At 35.6% G+C, this 20,893-nt stretch overlaps 1 protein-coding gene across 1 annotated transcript in view; it reads left to right on the top strand.

Moving 5' to 3' along the window:
- TOP2B (DNA topoisomerase II beta) overlaps positions 1-20,893 on the top strand; it is a 62,673-nt gene that overhangs the window by 40,283 nt on the left and 1,497 nt on the right. The window contains exons 17-34 of the mRNA XM_032180616.1: positions 2,973-3,065; positions 3,163-3,277; positions 5,216-5,337; positions 6,242-6,390; positions 7,556-7,787; positions 9,286-9,420; positions 9,879-10,079; positions 11,880-12,075; positions 12,228-12,319; positions 13,439-13,594; positions 13,728-13,811; positions 14,857-15,054; positions 15,418-15,562; positions 16,735-16,893; positions 17,660-17,867; positions 18,355-18,437; positions 18,744-18,854; positions 20,578-20,694. Of these exons, the coding sequence (XP_032036507.1) occupies positions 2,973-3,065; positions 3,163-3,277; positions 5,216-5,337; positions 6,242-6,390; positions 7,556-7,787; positions 9,286-9,420; positions 9,879-10,079; positions 11,880-12,075; positions 12,228-12,319; positions 13,439-13,594; positions 13,728-13,811; positions 14,857-15,054; positions 15,418-15,562; positions 16,735-16,893; positions 17,660-17,867; positions 18,355-18,437; positions 18,744-18,854; positions 20,578-20,694 (2,596 nt within the window). The remainder of the gene's footprint in view (positions 1-2,972; positions 3,066-3,162; positions 3,278-5,215; positions 5,338-6,241; positions 6,391-7,555; positions 7,788-9,285; positions 9,421-9,878; positions 10,080-11,879; positions 12,076-12,227; positions 12,320-13,438; positions 13,595-13,727; positions 13,812-14,856; positions 15,055-15,417; positions 15,563-16,734; positions 16,894-17,659; positions 17,868-18,354; positions 18,438-18,743; positions 18,855-20,577; positions 20,695-20,893) is intronic.

The following is a 20,893-nucleotide window of genomic DNA, read 5'->3' as shown; positions in this document are numbered from 1 at the left end:
GCATGACTGAATAAAAAATACTTTCAGGGGAGAAAAAAGCTTTTGAAAAATGTTTCAAATTTTGGAGTAAGACCCTTATCTGTGCTACAAAATTAATTCTACCTTCTGCTTAGTAGCTCTGATCAATTTTATGTGGTGTAGATATCAAGGAACACTACATTCAAAGTTGCTTTTAAAGGGAGAACACACAAAAGAGTATTCTGAGTAAGGCAATAGAGCTCAAATTGATGGTGTTTTGCACCTACTTGGGTGCCTGCTTTTTGTTTATGAGCAAATTGCATCAGATAATAATAATTTATTCTTTGAAGATATGTCAGCATGGCACGTGTGTATTCAGATATGTCCTGCACATTTGAATTTGAAATCTTTTAGGTAGTTGTGTTCAGGTGTTTTGAACACATCAGACATATGCAGTCAGTACACCAAGAAATTATTTGTGTTTCACAAACTTGAGAAAGGAGAAAGAATGGAGTGTGTAGAATGAACTGTTTCCTCAAGATGTGTTTCACCTTTTATAAAAGTTAATTTACTATTTCAGTTTTAGGTGTTATTAGAGAGAAGAGTGGGAAAATGCACATATTCAGATATGAGCTCTCTCCTTATGTAATAACTTTTTCTTTATATTGTGGATCCAGTAAAATGGTGCGTTTTTACTAACAGAAAAGGCTAGTAAGCAGTATGTACCTGTTCTCTTGAAGGAAAAAAAAAAAACAACACACAATGTGTCAGAAGTTATTTATACTTCTCATTTTATTCTGCCAAAGATGCACTGAAACACAATCCATGCATGTGGTTGCCCATCCTAGAAAAGTGTGTTCATCTAGATAGTAAAGGAGCCTGTAAGTTTGCATATCCATTAAGAGAAGAAGAAACCCTGAACAACTTGATCAAAAATCTGTGTTCTATTTCTGCAAATACACCACAATTATTGTTCAAGGAGAATTTGTAAGCTCTCCTCTAAGAGTTACAGACAGAAGGTCTTTTGGTTCAAGGGAAGGTAAAAGAGTTCAGTTGCAATTACAGCCAAACAGATTGATGTCACTCTTGATGTCATGTTTAGCCCAAAAGGCAGATTCTGTTCCTACTAAGAATTCTTCTTAGTGTCTTTCTGTTTTTGCTGTGATCATTCTTCACTGACTGCTTCATCAGTACCATTACCAAGTACTGAGACACTATTGTGGAGGATCTAGTCTTCTGCTTTCCATTCTGTTGCTCATTCCCTTCACCGTGTCTTCTGTCTGTTTCTAATAGTGTACATATAACTGTACAAGATATTCTAGGTTTGTATAAAGTTGGCCTGTTAATAGTGAATAGTTGACATGCAGGATGTTCTGTATTTATTTCAATGATGTCTAAGGCCATATTACCTGTTAAGGCTGATACTCATTATTGTCTAAAGTTATATCCTGTCAGTTCTAGATGAAATTAGTCATTTGTTACACAAGAAAGCTGTTAACAGAAGTTGCACCTGTATTCCTGTTCACATCGTCTCTGCTGACAGTTACAATTCCAGCCCCAAGTCACCACTGGGCATAGTGGGTCAAAGATTGTAGGGCCTACCAGGTCTCAAGATAGCTCTAATCAAGAAAAACAATTATTTCACATAGTAAATTCTCAGTATTATGAAGAACTTTTTGCTAGGAAGTCTAGCAGTCTTAGAATAGCAGTTCTAAGTGAAGAAAGGAAAGGAAACACAAAAACATTCTATTTGAGCATAAATATTCAAGAGTAATTTTTATTGAAAATTTTTATTCTAATTTTTATGCTGATCCAGCTCTTGTTCATTTGTCACTGCAGTGTCTCTGTAGGAAAAATATAAATACATGGAAAAGAACTAGAATAAGACTGTAAGAATTAAGCCTTGTTTTTACAAGAGCCTAATCTTAAGCCTACAGATGTCTGACATTGTAAATTGTTGAGCTTTATTGACAAAGGTAGTCAATCTGATACTAAACAGGGTGATATCACTTAGTCCCTTTCTCAGTAAGTTAATTAGGTTTGCTACTTAATGTGAAATATCATGATCTCCAAGGAAATGAAGCTATTAATTGAGATCTTCTGGAGTGCTCCAGTCAGAGTCCTTAAAAAAAGACAGTGATTACTGTTCTCTTATGCAGGAGAGTGGTGAAATCAGAACATGATGGAATCCATGTTATTTTACTCTGTAATGAAAAAGGTAGTACCTCAACAACTCACAGAATTTTCCCAAATTAGTCGAAATTTTGCTTAAACCACATTTTTTATGCATTCCTCTGTTATTTCTTCTGGAGAAGAAATGCACTGGAGGGGAACTCTGTTTCAGTAACAGGACAGACAGAACATTCCTGTTTCGTTTTGTAGTGATAAGTCATTGATTTAAAGCGACGTCTTGTATTTATAAAGACTAAGGCCCTCAGTCAGCTGGCCTAAATTCTCATTTAGTCTTTTCATAAAACGCCAGTTTTTTCCGGCTGTCAATTTTCTTTGAGGACCAAAGCCAATCACTCAGGAATAGCTACAAATTATTGAAATGTGTTTGATAGAGCAAACAGGGCGTGGAGAGGACAAGGGGAGTGGAGTATCTTTTAAAATACCTTTGGTTAATTTTCTTGATGACAAATTAAATGATGAACCCAACCTTAGAATTATTTGTGGAAAGATCACAACAGCTTTAAACAAAGGACTACTCTGTTGTGAAGAGAGGAATAAGAATTATAACATTTGTCTAACTGCATACTGATTTCATGATAATCAGAGATGATCAGATGGGAGAGGTGTCAGTTAGAAAAACCCTCTGCAACAATGTCCAATAGGCCATGAACCAGTACTGCTGCTTAAACATAAGCATTAATTACATGGTTTATTTTGTCCAAATAAATATTATTGAATACTTAATCAGATAGTGCAGTACATATCAAATTGTGACTAAAGTAACATGTATATTTACACAAACACGTACATGCTGATACTGTAGTAAACCTGATTTTTTTCAGGCCTTCAGTAAAAAGAAGATTGATGACCGGAAAGAATGGTTAACAAACTTCATGGAGGACAGGAGACAGCGTCGGCTACATGGTCTTCCTGAGGTGAGTCCTAAATAATGGTAATGAATCTATGATGAGATCTAAACATACTGTAGATTTGTATTGAATTAATAATGTATGTGTTGTGTTTTTTTTCCAGCAATTTTTATATGGTACAGCAACAAAACATTTAACTTACAATGACTTCATTAACAAGGAGTTGATCCTTTTCTCCAATTCAGACAATGAGAGATCTATTCCTTCCCTTGTTGATGGTAAGCTGATAGTTCATTGTGATTCCTTGGAGCATTCATTTTTATTGTTTTTTAAACTTGTGATTTATTTTGGAAATCAATGCATTCAGATAGGGAATAGTAGACTTCTATATTTTTGCTTAACATTCGTATGCTAAGAAGTTGCAATGTTTCTTCTGTATGGAAGCTTAAGCTGATGCTTTGCAGCCTTTTACCTAAACCAGACCTCTTCCCTGGGACAGTACAAGTGCTTTGCTTCTAGTTAAACAGTCAGAGAAAACAAGTCTTTTAAGTGCTTATAATAATTGCAATTCAAGTTGGGAGCTGAGGGTAGATGGTGTAAGAGTTTTCTCCCTTCAGTTGTATACCACCAGCATTGTTTTAGTGGTTAATGAACCTTCCTGTAATCTTGCTAGGGTTCTGTCAGTCAGATTTGCCAACTCTCCCCTTGCAATAGCATGAGCATGAAAAGAAGCAGCTCACTACGCACTATGTGCTTCATTTGTAAAACTGTCTCCAGACTTCATGAACAGAAATTTCTGCCTATATTGTAAATATGCATATTCTTGCTAAGACATGAAAAAAAGTTCTTGAGGTTTTGTAAGCAAACAAAAAAAAGATTTCTCCCCACTTTCCAATACACTTTTTATAGCAGAGGTGGCCAGCCTTCTTGACACTACAGACCAACACCAAAATATTCATGCAGCAAGTCTGTACAGAAATATAAGAAAATGAGAAAGGAACCTTAATATATACACATACTATACTGCAAATCCACATAAATAACATGTATACATACTGTAATATAAACTGTGTGTTTATATATCTCTATATACATGTATACATTACACATTATGTACATAGTTGCCATCTGAGTCACTTCCAGTGTTAGCTGTAATTCTCCTTACTGGTCATGGGTCTGTGAACTGCTCAGAAGGTAGTACCTAAGCAGTGATTTCTGTTCTTCAGTATCACAGGTGATATATAACAAGCTAGTCTGTTGGCAAAAAAAATCAAAAAATATGAAGAGGAAGAACGCTGTGACTATCTCTTCACAGTTTTCAGTTACAACTTTCTTATTGGTGATTCTCCTGTGTAAAGGAAATCCTCTAGGTCTGTTCCTCTAAACAGATCTTTGCTATGTAAACATGATGCAGGTCCATTACAAAGAAAATTGAATTTTATGTATTTAAATGAAATGGAGATTGGAGTAATGTCTTTTTTATCAATTTTTGCTCTTATGTTTGACGCATGTTATTAATGGAAATGTGTAGCAATACTGTAGTCCAGTTCAGTAGTGTGAGTTAAAACACAGAATAGATCAATAAGCATATTTTAGGTAGCAGTTCTAGATAATACACAGAAAAATGATGCAATCCCTTCCACAAAGATGTTGTAATTAAAGTATACTCTAAGTGTACCTAAACAGTAAAAGTAAATCAGAAGATCAAAGAGTCTGGCCTCTTTCTTAAAACTTTAAAAAATCTAAAAGGGAGATAGATAACATCTCTTTCTGTTGAATTTTAATGAGTATTTGAGAACTTAACAGAAATATCAGAGTGCTTTAAAATATGTGTAAGCTACAATTACAGTTGTCACTGCTGAATTTGTGTTGATTCTAAATAAAAATGTGTTCTAAGGAAAGAAACAACTCTTGATTTGCAGATGTATATTTAGGATAAATTTGATATTCATTAGAACGATATTGTATGCTGCACAGTAATGACTGGCTAAAAGGGTTGTTTCCACTTTTCTGGTAACTTTTTCAGTTTTGTTAGATAATCATTTCTTTTATTTTGAAAGAACTGGGATACTCATTTGTTATTTTGTTAGTGTTACAGTATGTATTTATTTCCATTTAAATGTTAAGTTTCTTTCAAGAAATGAGAATAAGACAAAATTATTTCTTAAAAACCTGTGCTTGTGTATGTGTTGAAAATTGGATATTATTCTTAATAGGTTTAAAACCAGGGCAGCGCAAAGTTTTGTTTACTTGCTTTAAGAGAAATGATAAACGTGAAGTAAAGGTTGCTCAGCTGGCTGGTTCTGTTGCCGAAATGTCAGCTTATCACCATGGGGAGGTGAGTATGAAGAACAGAAAAGTCGTGAGAATTTATAACCTATGTAAAATACTATGGAAATGTTTATTGTATTGAAATTGCAAACCTTTGGAATGAATCTCCAAATCACAGGTTTACTTTTAAAGAATTTGAACTTAATTAGTATTTAAGTTATTTGAACTTAATCAGTATTTAGCTTAATAAGACAACATGTTTCCATTCTTTCCAAGTCTTTGTGCACAGTGGTATCCTGAGTAGTTTGTGGGTTGTGGAGAAATGGTAGATAACTAATTACATGGTACACTTCTTTCAGATTCTCAATTACAGAAACTAAGTACTAGGGCAATTTTTTGTCTTGAACTAGAAATAAAGTCTTTTAAGGTAAGAAGAAGAGATACTGTTCTTCAAAAACCTGATGCAGTGTTGGAACAAAGATTATTCTATCTCCTATTTTGTTATGTTTATCTGAAGTATTAGCAAGAGCTGCAAAATTACAGAATCACAGAATCACAGAATTTCTAGGTTGGAAGAGACCTCAAGATCTCTCTCTGTCCCTTCCTCTTCCCCTTAAAAGTAATGAGTAGTAGTTTGTGCAGGAGAAAGTAAGCACAATCAATTTGTGCTGTTTTCATTCCTTCAGAAAAGGGCTTTAGAAACAATGGAGAAACTTACGGGGTTTTCAGGGTTTTCGTAAGAATAGAATTTAAGGACAGGGAGACAACATGGCTGTAAAAGAGAAAGCACTATCTTTTGCCAGTAGCTCCTGTAAGAGGTTTGCTATCTTGCTTTTGTAGGGAGACTACTTTTTTGAAATTGAAGTCAAGTTAGTCACACAATTCCTGGGAATTTAAGATATATGTTACTAGTTGATTAGGAAAGAGTTTATTTCTCACATTTATTACTGTGAATATGTATTTTCTTGCAGCAAGCTTTAATGATGACTATTGTCAACTTGGCTCAGAACTTTGTTGGAAGTAACAATGTTAATCTGCTACAACCTATTGGTCAGTTTGGTACCAGGCTTCATGGTGGAAAGGATGCTGCCAGCCCTCGTTATATTTTCACCATGTTAAGGTAAATACAAATGTACAGCTAAACACATACTTCTGAAAAGCCTTGTTATCAAACTAATTCTTTCACAACATTGCAGAAGGGTTTTTTATGTGAGAGAAACTGGGGAAGATTGGAATATTTTGATGCATGTATGTGCTCAAATTCTGCCTTACATCTGTAAGTGTGTTTTTGCACCTAGATTGTTCTGCATAGATTTTTTATGCATTAGAGTGCTGTGGGAATTGTAGCTTTTAAGGAATTAAACCTTGATTTGTAAGTAGGAAGGTTGAAAATGTAGATCACTTAGATCAATTGCCAATCTTAAATTGTGACTTCTTATAGAAGCACCTTTCAGTTTCTCTGTTCAGTGTGAAATCTACTAAGTTTTGCAAAGGAAAATGTATTACCACCTGGTGATGAGTCCTTCAACTCAATGTTCTTTTGGAAGTTGAGAATGATTATTTTCCTTTCTGATGAGTGTCTTCATATCAAGCTAAATTACACATACACAGTTAATCATGAAGACCTTATTTAAGTGCTGATTTTTCACAGCCTTGAAATTATAATACCTTGAAATTCAATTTAACATGTAGTGTGTGAGAATTTCCTGTTAATTGTAAGCTTTATACATAAGTATCAGGATTTATTCCCCTCTTATATATGTTCTTTGTGTAGCAGCCTAGTTTTAGACATTCTCCTTTTCACACGAGGTGCTGGAAATTGTGTTCACCCAGGACAATTTCCTACATGAGCAGAAGGAGTCACCACTGTAGGATTTTTTTTTTTTCTTTTTTTTTTTTCAGAAACTCAATGAACTTTTGCAAATACTTTCATACTGTGTTGCTTTATTATTGGGTGGGTGACTTACTGCCACATTGAACTGTGTGAATTCTGAATGCTTCAAAGAATGGTATTTCTGTTGATATTAAATGTTATCAATTATTAGTATATTGTGTGTATGTATTACTGGGAAGGAAGCTAGTATCTGTTATTAATACGCTATTCCATTGAGAAGAACTTTTTTTTTCCCTCAGGAGGTATGTACGTTGTATTTTCAGCTTCAGAAAGGCAAAGAGAAAAGAAGACATACAAACAGATCATATCTCGACCCCCTGACTGTTAAAGCATTGTGCACTTTACTTACAGGACTCCAGTTAAACCGTTTTCTTCTTTTTCTTTTTTAAAGCCCTTTAGCCAGGCTGCTTTTTCCATCAGTGGATGACAACTTGCTTAAATTCCTCTATGATGACAACCAGCGCGTAGAGCCTGAATGGTACATTCCCATCATTCCTATGGTTTTAGTAAATGGAGCTGAAGGAATTGGTACCGGATGGGCTTGCAAACTTCCCAACTATGATACCAGAGAGATTGTAAACAATGTCAGACGAATGCTGGATGGCTTAGATCCCCACCCTATGGTAAAAATAATAGTATATACTAGTATTTTATATGCTTGCTAAACAAACCTGATTTTATACATAGAAAATGTGTTCATATTGCTCTGTGAATGACTGGAATATCTGGCTTGGATTGTCCCAGTAATTCTGAGTAGGAGCTTTACTTGACTGTTGGGATGTGGCTGGGGAAATTCAACTTGAAGCAAAAAAAGTGCAATTTGTTTTTTTCAAATTATTTTGGAGGACTTTTCCTGTGGTCCGTTGACTGCAAGACTTTGAAGTTTTAAGTTTTACATGTAGTTATGCTGCATGGAAGTAGAGTAAAAAATTGTGCCACTCTTTCCTTTCTGAGGTACAACTACTTATCTTCAGCCAAATACATTTCCTGTGTCTTGTGCTTGAATTGTACTTCTACATATTTGTAAGCATAGGAGAAGATATTGTTACTGTTCCAAGAAAAGCAGCAGTAGCTTCTGCTCCTTCAGTTAAAACTTTACAAGAAGCCCTTGGAGGTGGTGTATACTTGAAAAAAAACTTTGGATAGTAAGAATATTTGTGTGAGCCCAGAATCTCTGTAATCAACAGCTGAAATGCAAGCTTATTTAACCTTTACTTTACAACTAATGGATATTGGTACTTTGTGTTTAATAAGTCATAGAAGCAGAAACATCTCTACTTAGATCACAGTTCATTGCCTCTGAGCAAGTGTAAATTTTCATGACCTACTGAATTTCCTTTTGCAAATTCTTAGGAACAATAATTAGATTTTTTTAAATTAATGCAATCCATTGCCCTTCCTTTAGGACTCCTAGGCCTTCTGTGTAGTCTCACAGTCAATTGAAGCTTCACTGTGGTTGAAAGAGGCAGTTCTGCCTCCATCTAGCTCCTTTCTGTATGCTGGTATGTGTTTGTGGCTGCATGGTAAGCTGGATAAGGGAATCAATTCAGTTAAAAAAAAATAAAAAAATCCCCACCCTGTTAGTTAATTTCTAAACTGGATGGGTTCCACTATCTTTGCCAAACAGCACATGGATGAGAAAATGGCTAGGGGAGGTAACACCACTTCTCCACTTCTTTCAGTGCTGATGTAAAGCTATTGTGAGACTTGGGTGTTAATCTGCTTTCTGTCATGCCTTAGCTGCACTTGCAGTTTCCTGTAAAAACAAAACAAACAACAAAACAACAACAACAAAATCAGAAATTAAAAAAAAAAAAAAAAGAAAAAAGAAAAGCCACCTTACTGGATTCAGCTGCATCTTCTTAATCATGCATCTACTCTGTAGACTATAAGATACTCGTTTCTGTCACTTGCATGTGTGTATTCTGTTTTTTTCCATAATATTTTTGCTATGACATAAGATTTTCACAGGCATGAGAGGCTGGTTGATGGATTAGAGCAATATAAAGTGATAGCTGTATGGTGTATGGGAAATAAATATTTTTTTAGCATCTTCTTATAAGATTTCTTACCATTCCACTGTTTTGTTTTTGTTTGTTTGTTTGTTTTTTGCAATTTCAGCTCCCAAACTACAAAAACTTCAAAGGAACCATTCAGGAACTTGGTCAAAACCAGTATGTAGTCAGTGGTGAAATATTTGTGGTGGACAGGAACACGGTTGAAATTACAGAGCTTCCTGTAAGAACATGGACCCAGGTAAGTAGCAGTGAAAGATACTTACATTAAAAAAAAAAAAAAAAAGCTTTATGTTAAATTACGTAATCCTACATAGATGACTTTTTTCTACTTCTGATCATTTTGCATACATGGAAGGAAACATGGTTTCATTCTTTTCTGTGCCTTTGTAGAAGATGTTTTTTTACTTGTGCCTTCTACTGTCCATACTACAGTGAATATCTGCTTCTCCTGCTGAGTTAATATATTTTTCTTTCCCTTTCTCTTTTGAGTAGACTTTCCTGTCCTTCTTGGATGCCTCTTATTTTTTTTCTAGTTCTAGCCTTCATTTCACAGGTTATACTGGTTCTGTAAATTATCACTGGTATCAGATGTGATACACACAGAGTTGAAATCTTAGGTTGATTGTTAGGTTGGTTTAAGGAATTATGAATTTTAAGAAGTGTTTCAGTTTTTGGTTGTATTTTTTTTTTTAATAGGTGTACAAAGAACAAGTTCTAGAACCCATGTTGAATGGAACTGAAAAAACTCCAGCATTAATTTCTGACTATAAGGAATACCACACTGACACAACTGTGAAATTTGTTGTGAAGATGACAGAAGAAAAACTTGCACAGGCAGAAGCTGCTGGACTGCACAAAGTTTTTAAGCTTCAAACAAGTCTTACTTGTAATTCTATGGTAACTTTTTTATGTTTGGCTATCAGAATCCTTACAGTTGCTTGTTGTAAACTCGAATGTTTTTTGTAGTGGTTTTGGCATGAGACCAATTCTGTGCATGACTGAGCAAATCTCTCTTCATATTTTGCTGCTGCCAAGAAATAATTGTCAACTGTTTGAATTCATTCTTCCTGAAGATAATGCAAGTCTTGCTTTTTTGGTCACGTTGAGCCATGCCATTTGAATTTTAAAACTTCACTGGAACTGTGTGGGTATTGAACAGTACTGTGTATTTGAAATCATTTAAACAGTAGAAAAATTTATTACTGATGACAAATATTAATTCAATATGGATCAACAATCCCAATTTAGTCCTAATGGATCTTTCAAACCAAACTATACAGTCTCTGGGTAGTTAGTTTCCTATGACTGAAAACTTCCCATGCAGCTAGCCCAAAATGATTAATGTAAAGTTAATCATTCAAATAACTTTTCTGTATTATAATTAGATTTGAGTTTTAAACTTGAGACAAGTTCCATTTTCAAAATTGCACTTTATGCAGGACCTGTAACAGGATATCTGATGTTTCCACCAACATAACTCCCAGTTTAGGTTGTAAGGTATAGAAAATTCTATCCTTCAGCCGCTGAAGACGTAATGGTAATATAAATTACTTTACACTGATTCATTTTGTTTGTAGCAAGATGGGAGTAAGAATGTGAGTACACACACATGTATTTATTACAAGAGAGGCGCTTGAACTGTAATACAATTTCTGTCTGAATATTCCTAATAATCTGTCTTCACAGACTGGAAAAACCAGAATTCTAGTCTTTGTATGGCAGGTACTACTTTCAAACATCATCACAAAGCAAAACTACCAATACTGTTACCATTATGTCAACACATAAAAGCTATATGAAAATAGGTTTAAATTTAATTAAAGACCATGTGACTGGGAGATGATAAAGGCCTTGCTCAAACGATTTCGTAGATTATTTTAGAAAAGAGAATATGCCAAATAAATTGATAGTACTTCTCACAGTTTTGAACAACCATATGAACTACTGTAAAAATCTGTCTTCAAATTAATGTTTTAGCAGATTACAATTTTTTCACCTCAACCCTGCATTCTCTGCTTTTTGTGCTTGTGTAGGAATTCATCTATCCTAGCGTAAGCATCTTAAAAAGTTAGATGCATACGTGAGCTAGTTCATTATTCATCCAATTCCCAAATAGATGCCTTAGACAGATGAATTGCTCTCTGGAGGGGCTTATTTCTTTCAGCTGACTATAGAGGGCGCCTAGGGTGACTAGTTCACCTCTAAATGTCTAAACTGGAGATGTCAGAAGTCAGGCAGGATTGATTCCACCAGTGTGTAAAAATGATTTCTTACTTTGTGCTTGAACTTGAAGGATTTCTGGAGTGTTTAAAGTGACAGTTTTCACAGCTGAATTTAGAGGTTATTAAAGATGCTCTTCAACTGTTATGTTAAATGGTTGTGAATCATCAAGTGATGCTGAGCTTGTGCTTTAGCATTTAGGTAAAATTAGACATTTAACTGAACTCAGGCATACTTCTCTATATCCCTGTTTCTCTGCTTGAAAGTATTACCATAAATCTCGTGTTAAATCTATGTCATCAAAATAAAATCTATCCAGTTATTTATGTGCTCTATAGTTCCACAGTAAGGTTTGAGCTCACAGTCTTCAAAATTCTGCTCTTTGTATGATGCATGTATATGAGCAATAGAAATAAACTCTAACACAAAGCTTGAGTTATGCAGTCTCTCTCAAGCAGTATATTATGTATTTTATAGGTGCTATTTGATCATATGGGATGTTTAAAGAAGTATGAAACAGTGCAAGACATTTTGAAGGAGTTCTTTGATTTGCGATTACATTATTATAGTTTGCGCAAGGAATGGCTTGTGGGAATGTTGGGTGCAGAATCTACAAAACTTAACAACCAAGCTCGCTTCATTTTAGAGAAGATACAAGGAAAAATTACCATAGGTGAGTAAATACTCTGTAAAACGTGCGTTAGAATTGATAACAGTAGGGGAAAATGTGGAATTTATTTAAAAATAGTAAAACATTCTTGCATGTAAGATGCTTATTTTCAAGACATTTATTTATTTATTTTTGATTGTGTGTGTATCTTGTAGAGAATAGATCGAAAAGAGATTTGATTCAGATGTTGGTCCAGAGAGGTTATGAATCTGATCCAGTTAAAGCCTGGAAAGAAGCACAGGAAAAGGTAATGATCTGAAATCTCTGGATGCATTTGATGCTATTGTTATAAATGATACTCATTTTTTCAGATGTTTGTTTTCTAGTCGTCTAACTTATGACACAGCACTTGAAAAAGATTATTCATTACTCCTTCTCATTGGCTTCCATTCTAACAAATATAAACTCATATAGAAATATTGTTGCACAATATTGGTAATGTACATAGATAATTCTAAGACGAAAACTAGGTAAGGGTTGCAAATGAGAACGCAGACGACTGAATTTTCTAATCAAAACTGGCAACTTGACTTCTGACTGGATGATGCGCTAAATGCTACATCAGTTATTCCAGATTTAAAACTGATATTTCCCTTATTATTTGTCACATTATAGTAAACACAATTATTTATATAGAACCTATATAGAACCTATTAATCGGTTTTCTGGAATGAAACTTGAATATTGTAAAGCTATGACTCTTGAAGTTACCTACAAGTGACTCAGACAGTTTTTTTTATTGCTCCAAAAGAATGACAAGTTTAATTTCATACTTTAGTACAGGAAGATGAAACTGCTTGCAAATTTTTGTCAACTACTACTTTTCTGGGCCATTACCACTGCTTTTGGCTATTTATTTTTCATTTCTCATTTGATTTGTTTTGCATTTTTTTATTACTACTGTATTTTAACTCCACGCAGTATAGTATTTTATAGCAAAACTATCATTAAGAGAAATTTTGATCCACCTTCAAGCCACAACTCTTACGTTCAAGGTTATTTTAGCAGATTGTATAGAAAAACACTGTGCTAATTTCTAAAGAAACAGATGTACATGCATATCCAAAGGGCAAAGGACTCCAGCCTATGTGAGATACAGAGGAGGGTACCAATTTCTGCGTCTAACAGGATACAAGGCATATGGCTAGCATTAGGTTCAGCTGTATTTTCTTAAATCAATGATTAAACAATACAACTATAGAAAGGGACAGGAACATGGGGTTTTGGAAAGGTACAGAAAAGTGTTTGTGTCATTGAATCTGTGAGGAAACACCTTACTACTCCAGCAAAGTGTTTTGGAGGAGTGTTAAGTAGATGCATAGAGCTAAGATTATTAATGCTTCTAAAACTGAATGTTTCACTTTAGGCAGCAGAAGAGGAGGACCCGCAGAACCAAAATGATGATGCATCCTCTGCTTCTGGCTCAACTTCTGGCCCTGATTTTAACTACATCTTAAACATGTCTCTGTGGTCGCTTACAAAAGAGAAAGTAGAAGAGCTAATTAAACACAGAGATTCAAAGGTTGGTACGCTGTGGGAGGCTTGTTCTGAAATGATTTAGTAATTACTGATGTTTCTAATTACCATGTTCAGTTTAGATAGTATTTACTTTGGCTGTAACTTAGTAACTTCTATGTTCTATTTTCACATTTTAGGAGAGAGAACTAAATGACCTTAAAAGGAAATCTTCATCAGATCTCTGGAAAGAAGACTTAGCAGCTTTCGTTGAAGAGCTTGAAGTATGTTTTACACATCTTTCTAAAAATATGTATTAAAAATAAGCAAAAATTAATAATAATAAAGAAGAACACATTTTGAATTAAAAACAGATGGTCCTCCAAATATAGGGAAAAGTGGGAAATTAGTTTTGGATAATTGAGTTCCTAGTTGTGGTCCTCAGGGATTTTTTCTTACATCTATACAATATCATGGTTTTTCCAAGTCAGTGAAAGGAAAATTACCAGAAGCAAATTCCTTTTTTGATGACACAAAGATTGAGAGTTGTAACTAGGAATAGTAATAATAATAGCAGTTGTACGTGTTCTAATCAGTTGTGAGGCAGTAAGCATTGTCAAATGCAAAGCAGTACATCTAGGAACAAAGCACGTAGACTATAAATATCAGATGAGGGTCTTTTACCTTGCCTCATTAGCAACTCTGGAAAAAGTTAAATGCATATTGGTGGGTAACTTGCTGAGCCTCAGTTTTCAGTGTTGCCAGAAAGTGGATGATGTAATCTTTTTGAGGTAGCACAGGATGATATAAATAAGGTATTTATTTTATTTATTTATTTTATTTCTCTGTGCGTTCGTTGTGCAGCTGTAATTCAAGGTATTCTGTTCTGAAGTCTCCTTTTCAGCTATATGTTGATATTGTGAAAGAAGCTGATGAAAGGATTGAAAAATGTGCCTTGCAGAAATTACTCTAAAAGCCAGTTTCTTGCTTTAAGTGACAAAAGATTGAAAAGTTACATCAGTACCTAGATATGTATATGAGGAACAAAATAGATAGATAAAAGAAAGATTTTCAATCCAGCAGTGTCCAAAAGTTCATGCTTACTTAGGCTTGAATGAAAGTATAATTTTTAACTGCATGGGGTAATTAAGAACTTACTAAGATCAAGTGGTTGTTTTTTCATTACTAGAATGTGTATTATAATTCATCTGACAATTAAGGGAAGTCTTATGCTCCATGTTAAGAAATTAATCATAAATAACCACTGGGTTCTGCTTTGTCCTTAATAAAAAAGATTTTTTTTCTCCCCCCCCACACGTTGTTTGTCAGAAAGTAGAAGCACAGGAAAGAGAAGATGTTTTGGCTGGCATGGTTGGCAAACCAATAAAAGGTAAAGTTGGTAAACCCAAGATGAAGAAACTTCAATTGGAAGAGACAATGCCATCACCATTTGGTAGAAGAATAGTTCCACAGATTACATCTGCAATGAAAGCAGATGCCAGTAGGAAACTGCTGAAAAAGAAAAAGGTAAATCAAACCAGTGTTGTAGTTACAATTATTTAAATTATTATTATTTAAATACTGTATTTTTCTATGCTGGTAACATAAGTCCAAGCCACTAGAACCCACTAATGCTCTTTATAATGTTCAGCTGCCTTAATGCACGGAAAAGTTAATACTGGATATCTTTTCTTTTGTGTTTGAAAGTCTCTTTTGACTACTTATTGTTGAGGTGCTTTTGTTAATTTTTTTTTTCCTTCCAAGACTATTCAACAACTGTTAATGGAGTAGTCTACTTTCATTTATTATGTTCTACAAAGTTGTATTGCAGTTTTATCTTGAAATTTTAAAGGTATAATTTTATTTTGCGCAACTCTTTTATATTTTTAGGGTGATACTGATTCTCTAGCAATAAAAATGGAATTTGATGAAGAATTTGGTGGTGCACAAGCTGAGGGTGGTGGGGATGACTCACTGAATACGACAGCCTCAGCAACTAAAACCCCCAAAATTAAGAGAGAGAAGAAGGAGCCTGGTAAGATCCTTACACAGTCATCATTAAGCTTAAATGAATACTAATTTTGCATTAAGTATATTTTTTATATATTTAATAGGAGGTTGGAACTAGGTGATCTTTAAGGTCCCTTCCAACCTGAGCCTTTCAATGATTCTGTGATGATTCTATATTTTTAACATGGTGGGAAGGGAATTATACCCATGTTAATCACTATTTCATCTGCTTTTCTTCCTTAAAGAGATGCGTGGAAATACTTGAAGCACTTTGGCATTACAGCATACGTAGAGATTAACAGCAGATGTAGTAAATGCTTAAGTTAAATATGTTGTCACTTCTATTATTGTTCTCTGCTTTTACTAACTTACTGAAATTTCTGTTAAGTGAACTGCTTTTCTGAGGGTGGGGATAGATTTTCTACATCTGATTTTGAGGGGGAGTTCTAAATCTTGTTCTAAATCTTCTATGTAGAAAGAAATAGATAAGTAGAAAAACATTGAAGGGCCAGCACTGACCTTCAGTCTCAGTGTAATAGTACAGGCTGTAGAACTTGATTGAAGACATCTATTTCTGATTGACATATTCAGTCATTCTGACTGTTTACCAGTATGCATGTTATGGCTTGGCTTAGTAAGCTCACCGAGTCCATTTATGACTGAGTTGTCTACGTGAAGCTCAGATCCACCCTAGCCAGTGTTGAGCCAGAGCCAATTAGCCCAACTTGACCTGAGCTTGCCCTGCAGTTGACTGACTTGTATCCCCCAATATCCCCCCTCTGCTTCCCATGTTAATTGGATTTTTCCCATAGCTGTTTGTGATCCTGTTCCCTGAATAATGGAAAACTGTGCTTTTCCTGGAAAATCCCAGCAACCTTTAAAAAATGGAAATTTGCACAAGAGCTAAAACTTCAAATAAGAGACTTTTAAGTTTTTCTGTCATAAAACAAATATGTTTGGCAGCAGCAGGTCAGGTTCTGTGTGAAATTATTTCATCACATTGTTAAGTTTTCCTTCAGGAAGTAGAAGAAAATTTATGATGTTTAAAGGAAAGTTTTTTAAGATAAATTATATTAAGTTTATGCATCATAAGCAATTAGAAAAGGCGAAGTGTCTTTCTGTTTTTTTGTTTGTTTGTTTGTTTTTCCACTTTTCTTCCCTTCCCCTGACTGTAACAGATGCTTTAACTTGTTACAGGCACTAGAGTAAGAAGAACACCATCATCTACAAAATCCAGTGGAAAAAAAGTGAAGAAACGAAACCCATGGTCAGATGATGAATCCAAGTCTGAAAGTGATTTAGAAGAGAATGAGCCTGTGATTATTCCAAGAGACTCTCTTCTTAGGAGAGCTGCAGGTACCCAAGCTTTCGTGAAATGTGCATTGTGACCGAAAATTTAAACTACATACCTCCATTCTCATTTGACCACAGTATTCTATTGGGACTTTATCTCCTACAGATAGCTTGCGTTATATTTTTTTCACTGTGATGATTCCAGAAAACCTCTTAATGGCAGAACCAGGAATTGCTACAGAAGCAACTGTAACTTTGTCCAGAAATCTTTTACTTTATCCAATACAATAGAATAGAAATTACTCACAAAAAAAAAAAAAAAAAAAAAAAAAAGGACACTAATGCAGTTATCTTGTCAAACAAGGAAGCAAGACAATGTTTGACAAAACAATCCCAAAACTGTAATGGCTAAAAAATAAAATAAAATAAAAATCAGAACAGCCTAGGAAAGTCAGAAGTACCAGAGTCTGAAAGTTTTAAAAATATCTAAATATTTGATAGTTTAAAAAAAAAAAAAAAAAAAAAAAAAAAGATTCTTCTGGAAAATTGTTGATAGATTTTTCAAGCTCTTGATTGTGCTTCTACAGTGATGTCTTCATAACGCCATAAGCTGAAGGTACCTGAGCAAGCCACAAGAGGTGTCAGATACTTCATAGCAGTTTAAAACAAATACCTCTATTCTTCCAGACTCAAACAAGTTTCTTTTCCCCCACGCGTTTTGTCTTGTATAATCTGAGGCATGGGTTGTGTAGTGACTTCCACTTTGTTTTATTTATGTAGTAACATAACCAGCTATCTTGAAATGTGTAAATATGTATTTTTCTTTCAGCTGAGAGGCCCAAATATACGTTTGACTTCTCAGAAGAAGAAGATGATGCCGATGATGATGACGATGCCAACAATAACAATGATTTGGATGAACTTAAAGTAAAAGCTTCTCCAGTTACAAATGATAGAGAGGATGAGTTCGTTCCCTCAGACAGTTTAGAAAAAGATGAATATGACTTCTCCCCAGCTAAATCAAAGCCATCTCCAGAGTAAGTACTGGAATTCAGCAGTATTTATGTTCTAATAATTTTTTATATGTATAAGTCCTTAAACAAAACATCGATCAATTATTAATCTACATGTGCCTTGTAAAATAAAATTTATACATTGCTGGGGAGGAATGAAAGTCTTCGCATTGCAATTGACCAGTACAGGGGAAAACATGACTTACCCATCAAGAATAAAGTGCCAGTAATGTCATCTGTTAAAATGCTTTTAAGTAACATTTTCTGGTGTTCCTTCTTGAACCAGCTTGGTATAGAGAGCTATTGATAAAAATGTAGTACTGTTAATTTTAAATGCTTACAGTACATGACTGGAAAGTGATTTTAAGAATTTGACTGCTGCAAGCATACACAAAGATGGTAGAAATGCATTGTAGTGCCCAAAGAGGAATTTAATCTCTTATAGACACTATAATGTCTCATTATTTCAGTATGTAGTTAATGCAATTTCTTGTTGTTTCTTGTTTGGAAGGAGGAAAACGTCTCAAGAGAAGAAAAATCAAGATTTTGGGAACATCTTCTCTTTCCCATCTTACTCGCAGAAGACAGATGATGGTGAGCTTGTTTTCACTGATCTATTTGCCATTAGCAACTGTTATGGACTGTGTTAGGGGATTTATGTTGTTAACACAAAACTCATGAAGTAGTTGTAGAAGAAAGATGTTGAGATTTATAAAGGGGAAAGAGGTTCTGATCCTTAGAGGAACATAGCTTGTATCACAGATAAGAAAATCACAGTACATCCATAGCCTAGCTGTAGTATCAGAGGAATGTTTCTGTTAGATTGAATTTGACTTACCGATGAATGATTTTAAATATGCAGTGAACAAATCTTAATTTAAACATACTCTGTGATTATAGATACAACAAAATTGGACAGTGATGAAGAGGATTCTACTCCTGTTTTCTCTTCATCTTTCACCCCAAAACAAGCAGAGAAAATTCCAAGTAAAACAGTAGCTGCTAAAAAAGGTAAGTGTAGGATTATCCCATAAGTCAATCCTTTTTAAAAAGCTCTTCCACCTTTGAATCATCTCTTTACATCTTAAAAGTGTTTTTACATCTTTGCCCAAATTATTCATGATCACAGTTTGATGATCATGGTTTGTTTGACAGTGCAGTGATAACCTAACGTGCTTAGTTCTCGGTCAGCTAGTCTCCTTCTAGTCATCTCCTCAATTCTGTGTCCATCGTCATGCCCTGTGTCAGCAGCCTGTTCAAAACCCATCTTCTGGCATTGCAATATTCCATTCACTCACCCTCACGCTGGGGGATGCCCATTGTGTAGCTGAAACAATTATTCCAGACAGCTGTTTGATTTTCTGTGACTTCAGAGCTTGGATTTGTGAGGACAGGAAGCTGAAACTAAAGAACTACTTGTTCTGCCTTGCTGTCTGTACAGTCACATCCCCTTCTCAGAGAAGGGAACATAAAAGAATAGAAAGGAAAATAAGGGATTAGGTAGGAGTTCAGTTTCTTTTCAGACTTCAATCAATTTGAGATGAAATCTCCTGATCTCTGGTGTGCACTACAGAGGATCAAGAGACTGCTGAGCTTGCTTTCCATGCACTCTTTGAGAGGCCTGTGGTTCTAGTGCTTTATAGTAAGCCTAAGAGAAATCCCCAAACCAGTCTTACTCTCTGACTGTAAGCAGCTGCTCGCCTTGAATAGCACAGCCGTCAGATTCCAGCAGTGAGAAGTCCCCTGCGCATCAGCTGTGGGACTGACTCTGTTCCTGAGCCTTCTGCCAAAAATATGGGCTTCTTGAGAGCGTGCATACCTTGACGTCAGTGCGAACTTCCATTTTATGTCATGGTACCAAGCGGAGAGCTTGGCTCTCCTGATCAGGCCTAGTTGCTGTCCGTGATCCTTCCCAGTTGTACGGTGCAGGAACCACTAAGACAGTGGCTCAGAAGCCCACTGGGAGGGAGATGAGTGTTCTGGAAGCCATGGACACTATTACTTTAGCTCCAGGTGCCATTTAAGAGTTCTGTCATCTTTGGATTTGCTGTTCTGCGAGAGAACTCATCCCCAGGAGATGACCAGTGACGACAGGCTCAGTTTCTAGGGGGTGGGGTACAAGCAGTGTTTGTGGCAGCGTATCGTACTGCTCTTTCATTCCCCGGTTACTTCCTTCTCCCGAATTCCTGGTTTGTCAGCCACAAGCCCGCACCTCTTCTAACATCAGTTAACAGAATCTGAGGACTCGGGGCCAACTGAACACAGCTACATCTCACGGCTTATCTGCGGGGGTAGTGCTTGGCAGTGGAGCACACTTTGCTTCAACATCACCAAAGTAAAATAGTAAGACAACGTCAGGGGCTGAGGTTTAGGCGTCCTCCTACAGCACTGTATAGGTTTTGGCCAGGTAATTGTGCCTTGCACAGTGCCTTGTGCTGTTCATATGAAATTTGCCTACTAAAAGATGAAAGAGTATTTAATTCAAGGCACTGGAATGGACTGAAGGCACTGATACCCCTTAATTAGAGTGTGACAAAGGAAACCGCCTGTTTATTTCTCACTGTTCTAGCATACAAGTTAAAATTTGTTCTTGCCATGTGCAGAAACTGCTCCTCTCATTTTAATATCTGCCATTCATGCTGTAATATCTGCTATTTATGCTGTAACCTAATAAAATTGAATACTTTAACCAGTATATGAATTTAACACATTTGGTATCTCTAACTTCCAACAGCAAAAGTAGATGCGCCACCTAAACCCAAAAGGGCTCCCAAGGCCAAGAAGGTGGAAACTATAAACTCTGACTCGGATTCAGAATTTGGCATTCCAAAGAAGACCGCAGCACCCAAAGGTAAGAATTCTGGTGTAACGCTGACAAGCAGCACACAAGGCTGTGCGCTCTGTCATGATGGGGTCATGATGCCTTTCAAAAGGCAGTAGAAGCAGTCTCTAAGCATAGACCCTCGTTGGTTTATTAGTAAATGAATCACCAGTGGATTACTCAGCCATGAGCTTTTTGTGCGACAAGTTTACCAGCTTTTGACAATCAA

The sequence above is a fragment of the Aythya fuligula genome, chromosome 2 (assembly GCF_009819795.1).
Source record: "Aythya fuligula isolate bAytFul2 chromosome 2, bAytFul2.pri, whole genome shotgun sequence".
NCBI classification, from domain to species: Eukaryota; Metazoa; Chordata; class Aves; order Anseriformes; family Anatidae; genus Aythya; species Aythya fuligula.
This window is presented reverse-complemented; position numbering and strand designations above follow the sequence as displayed.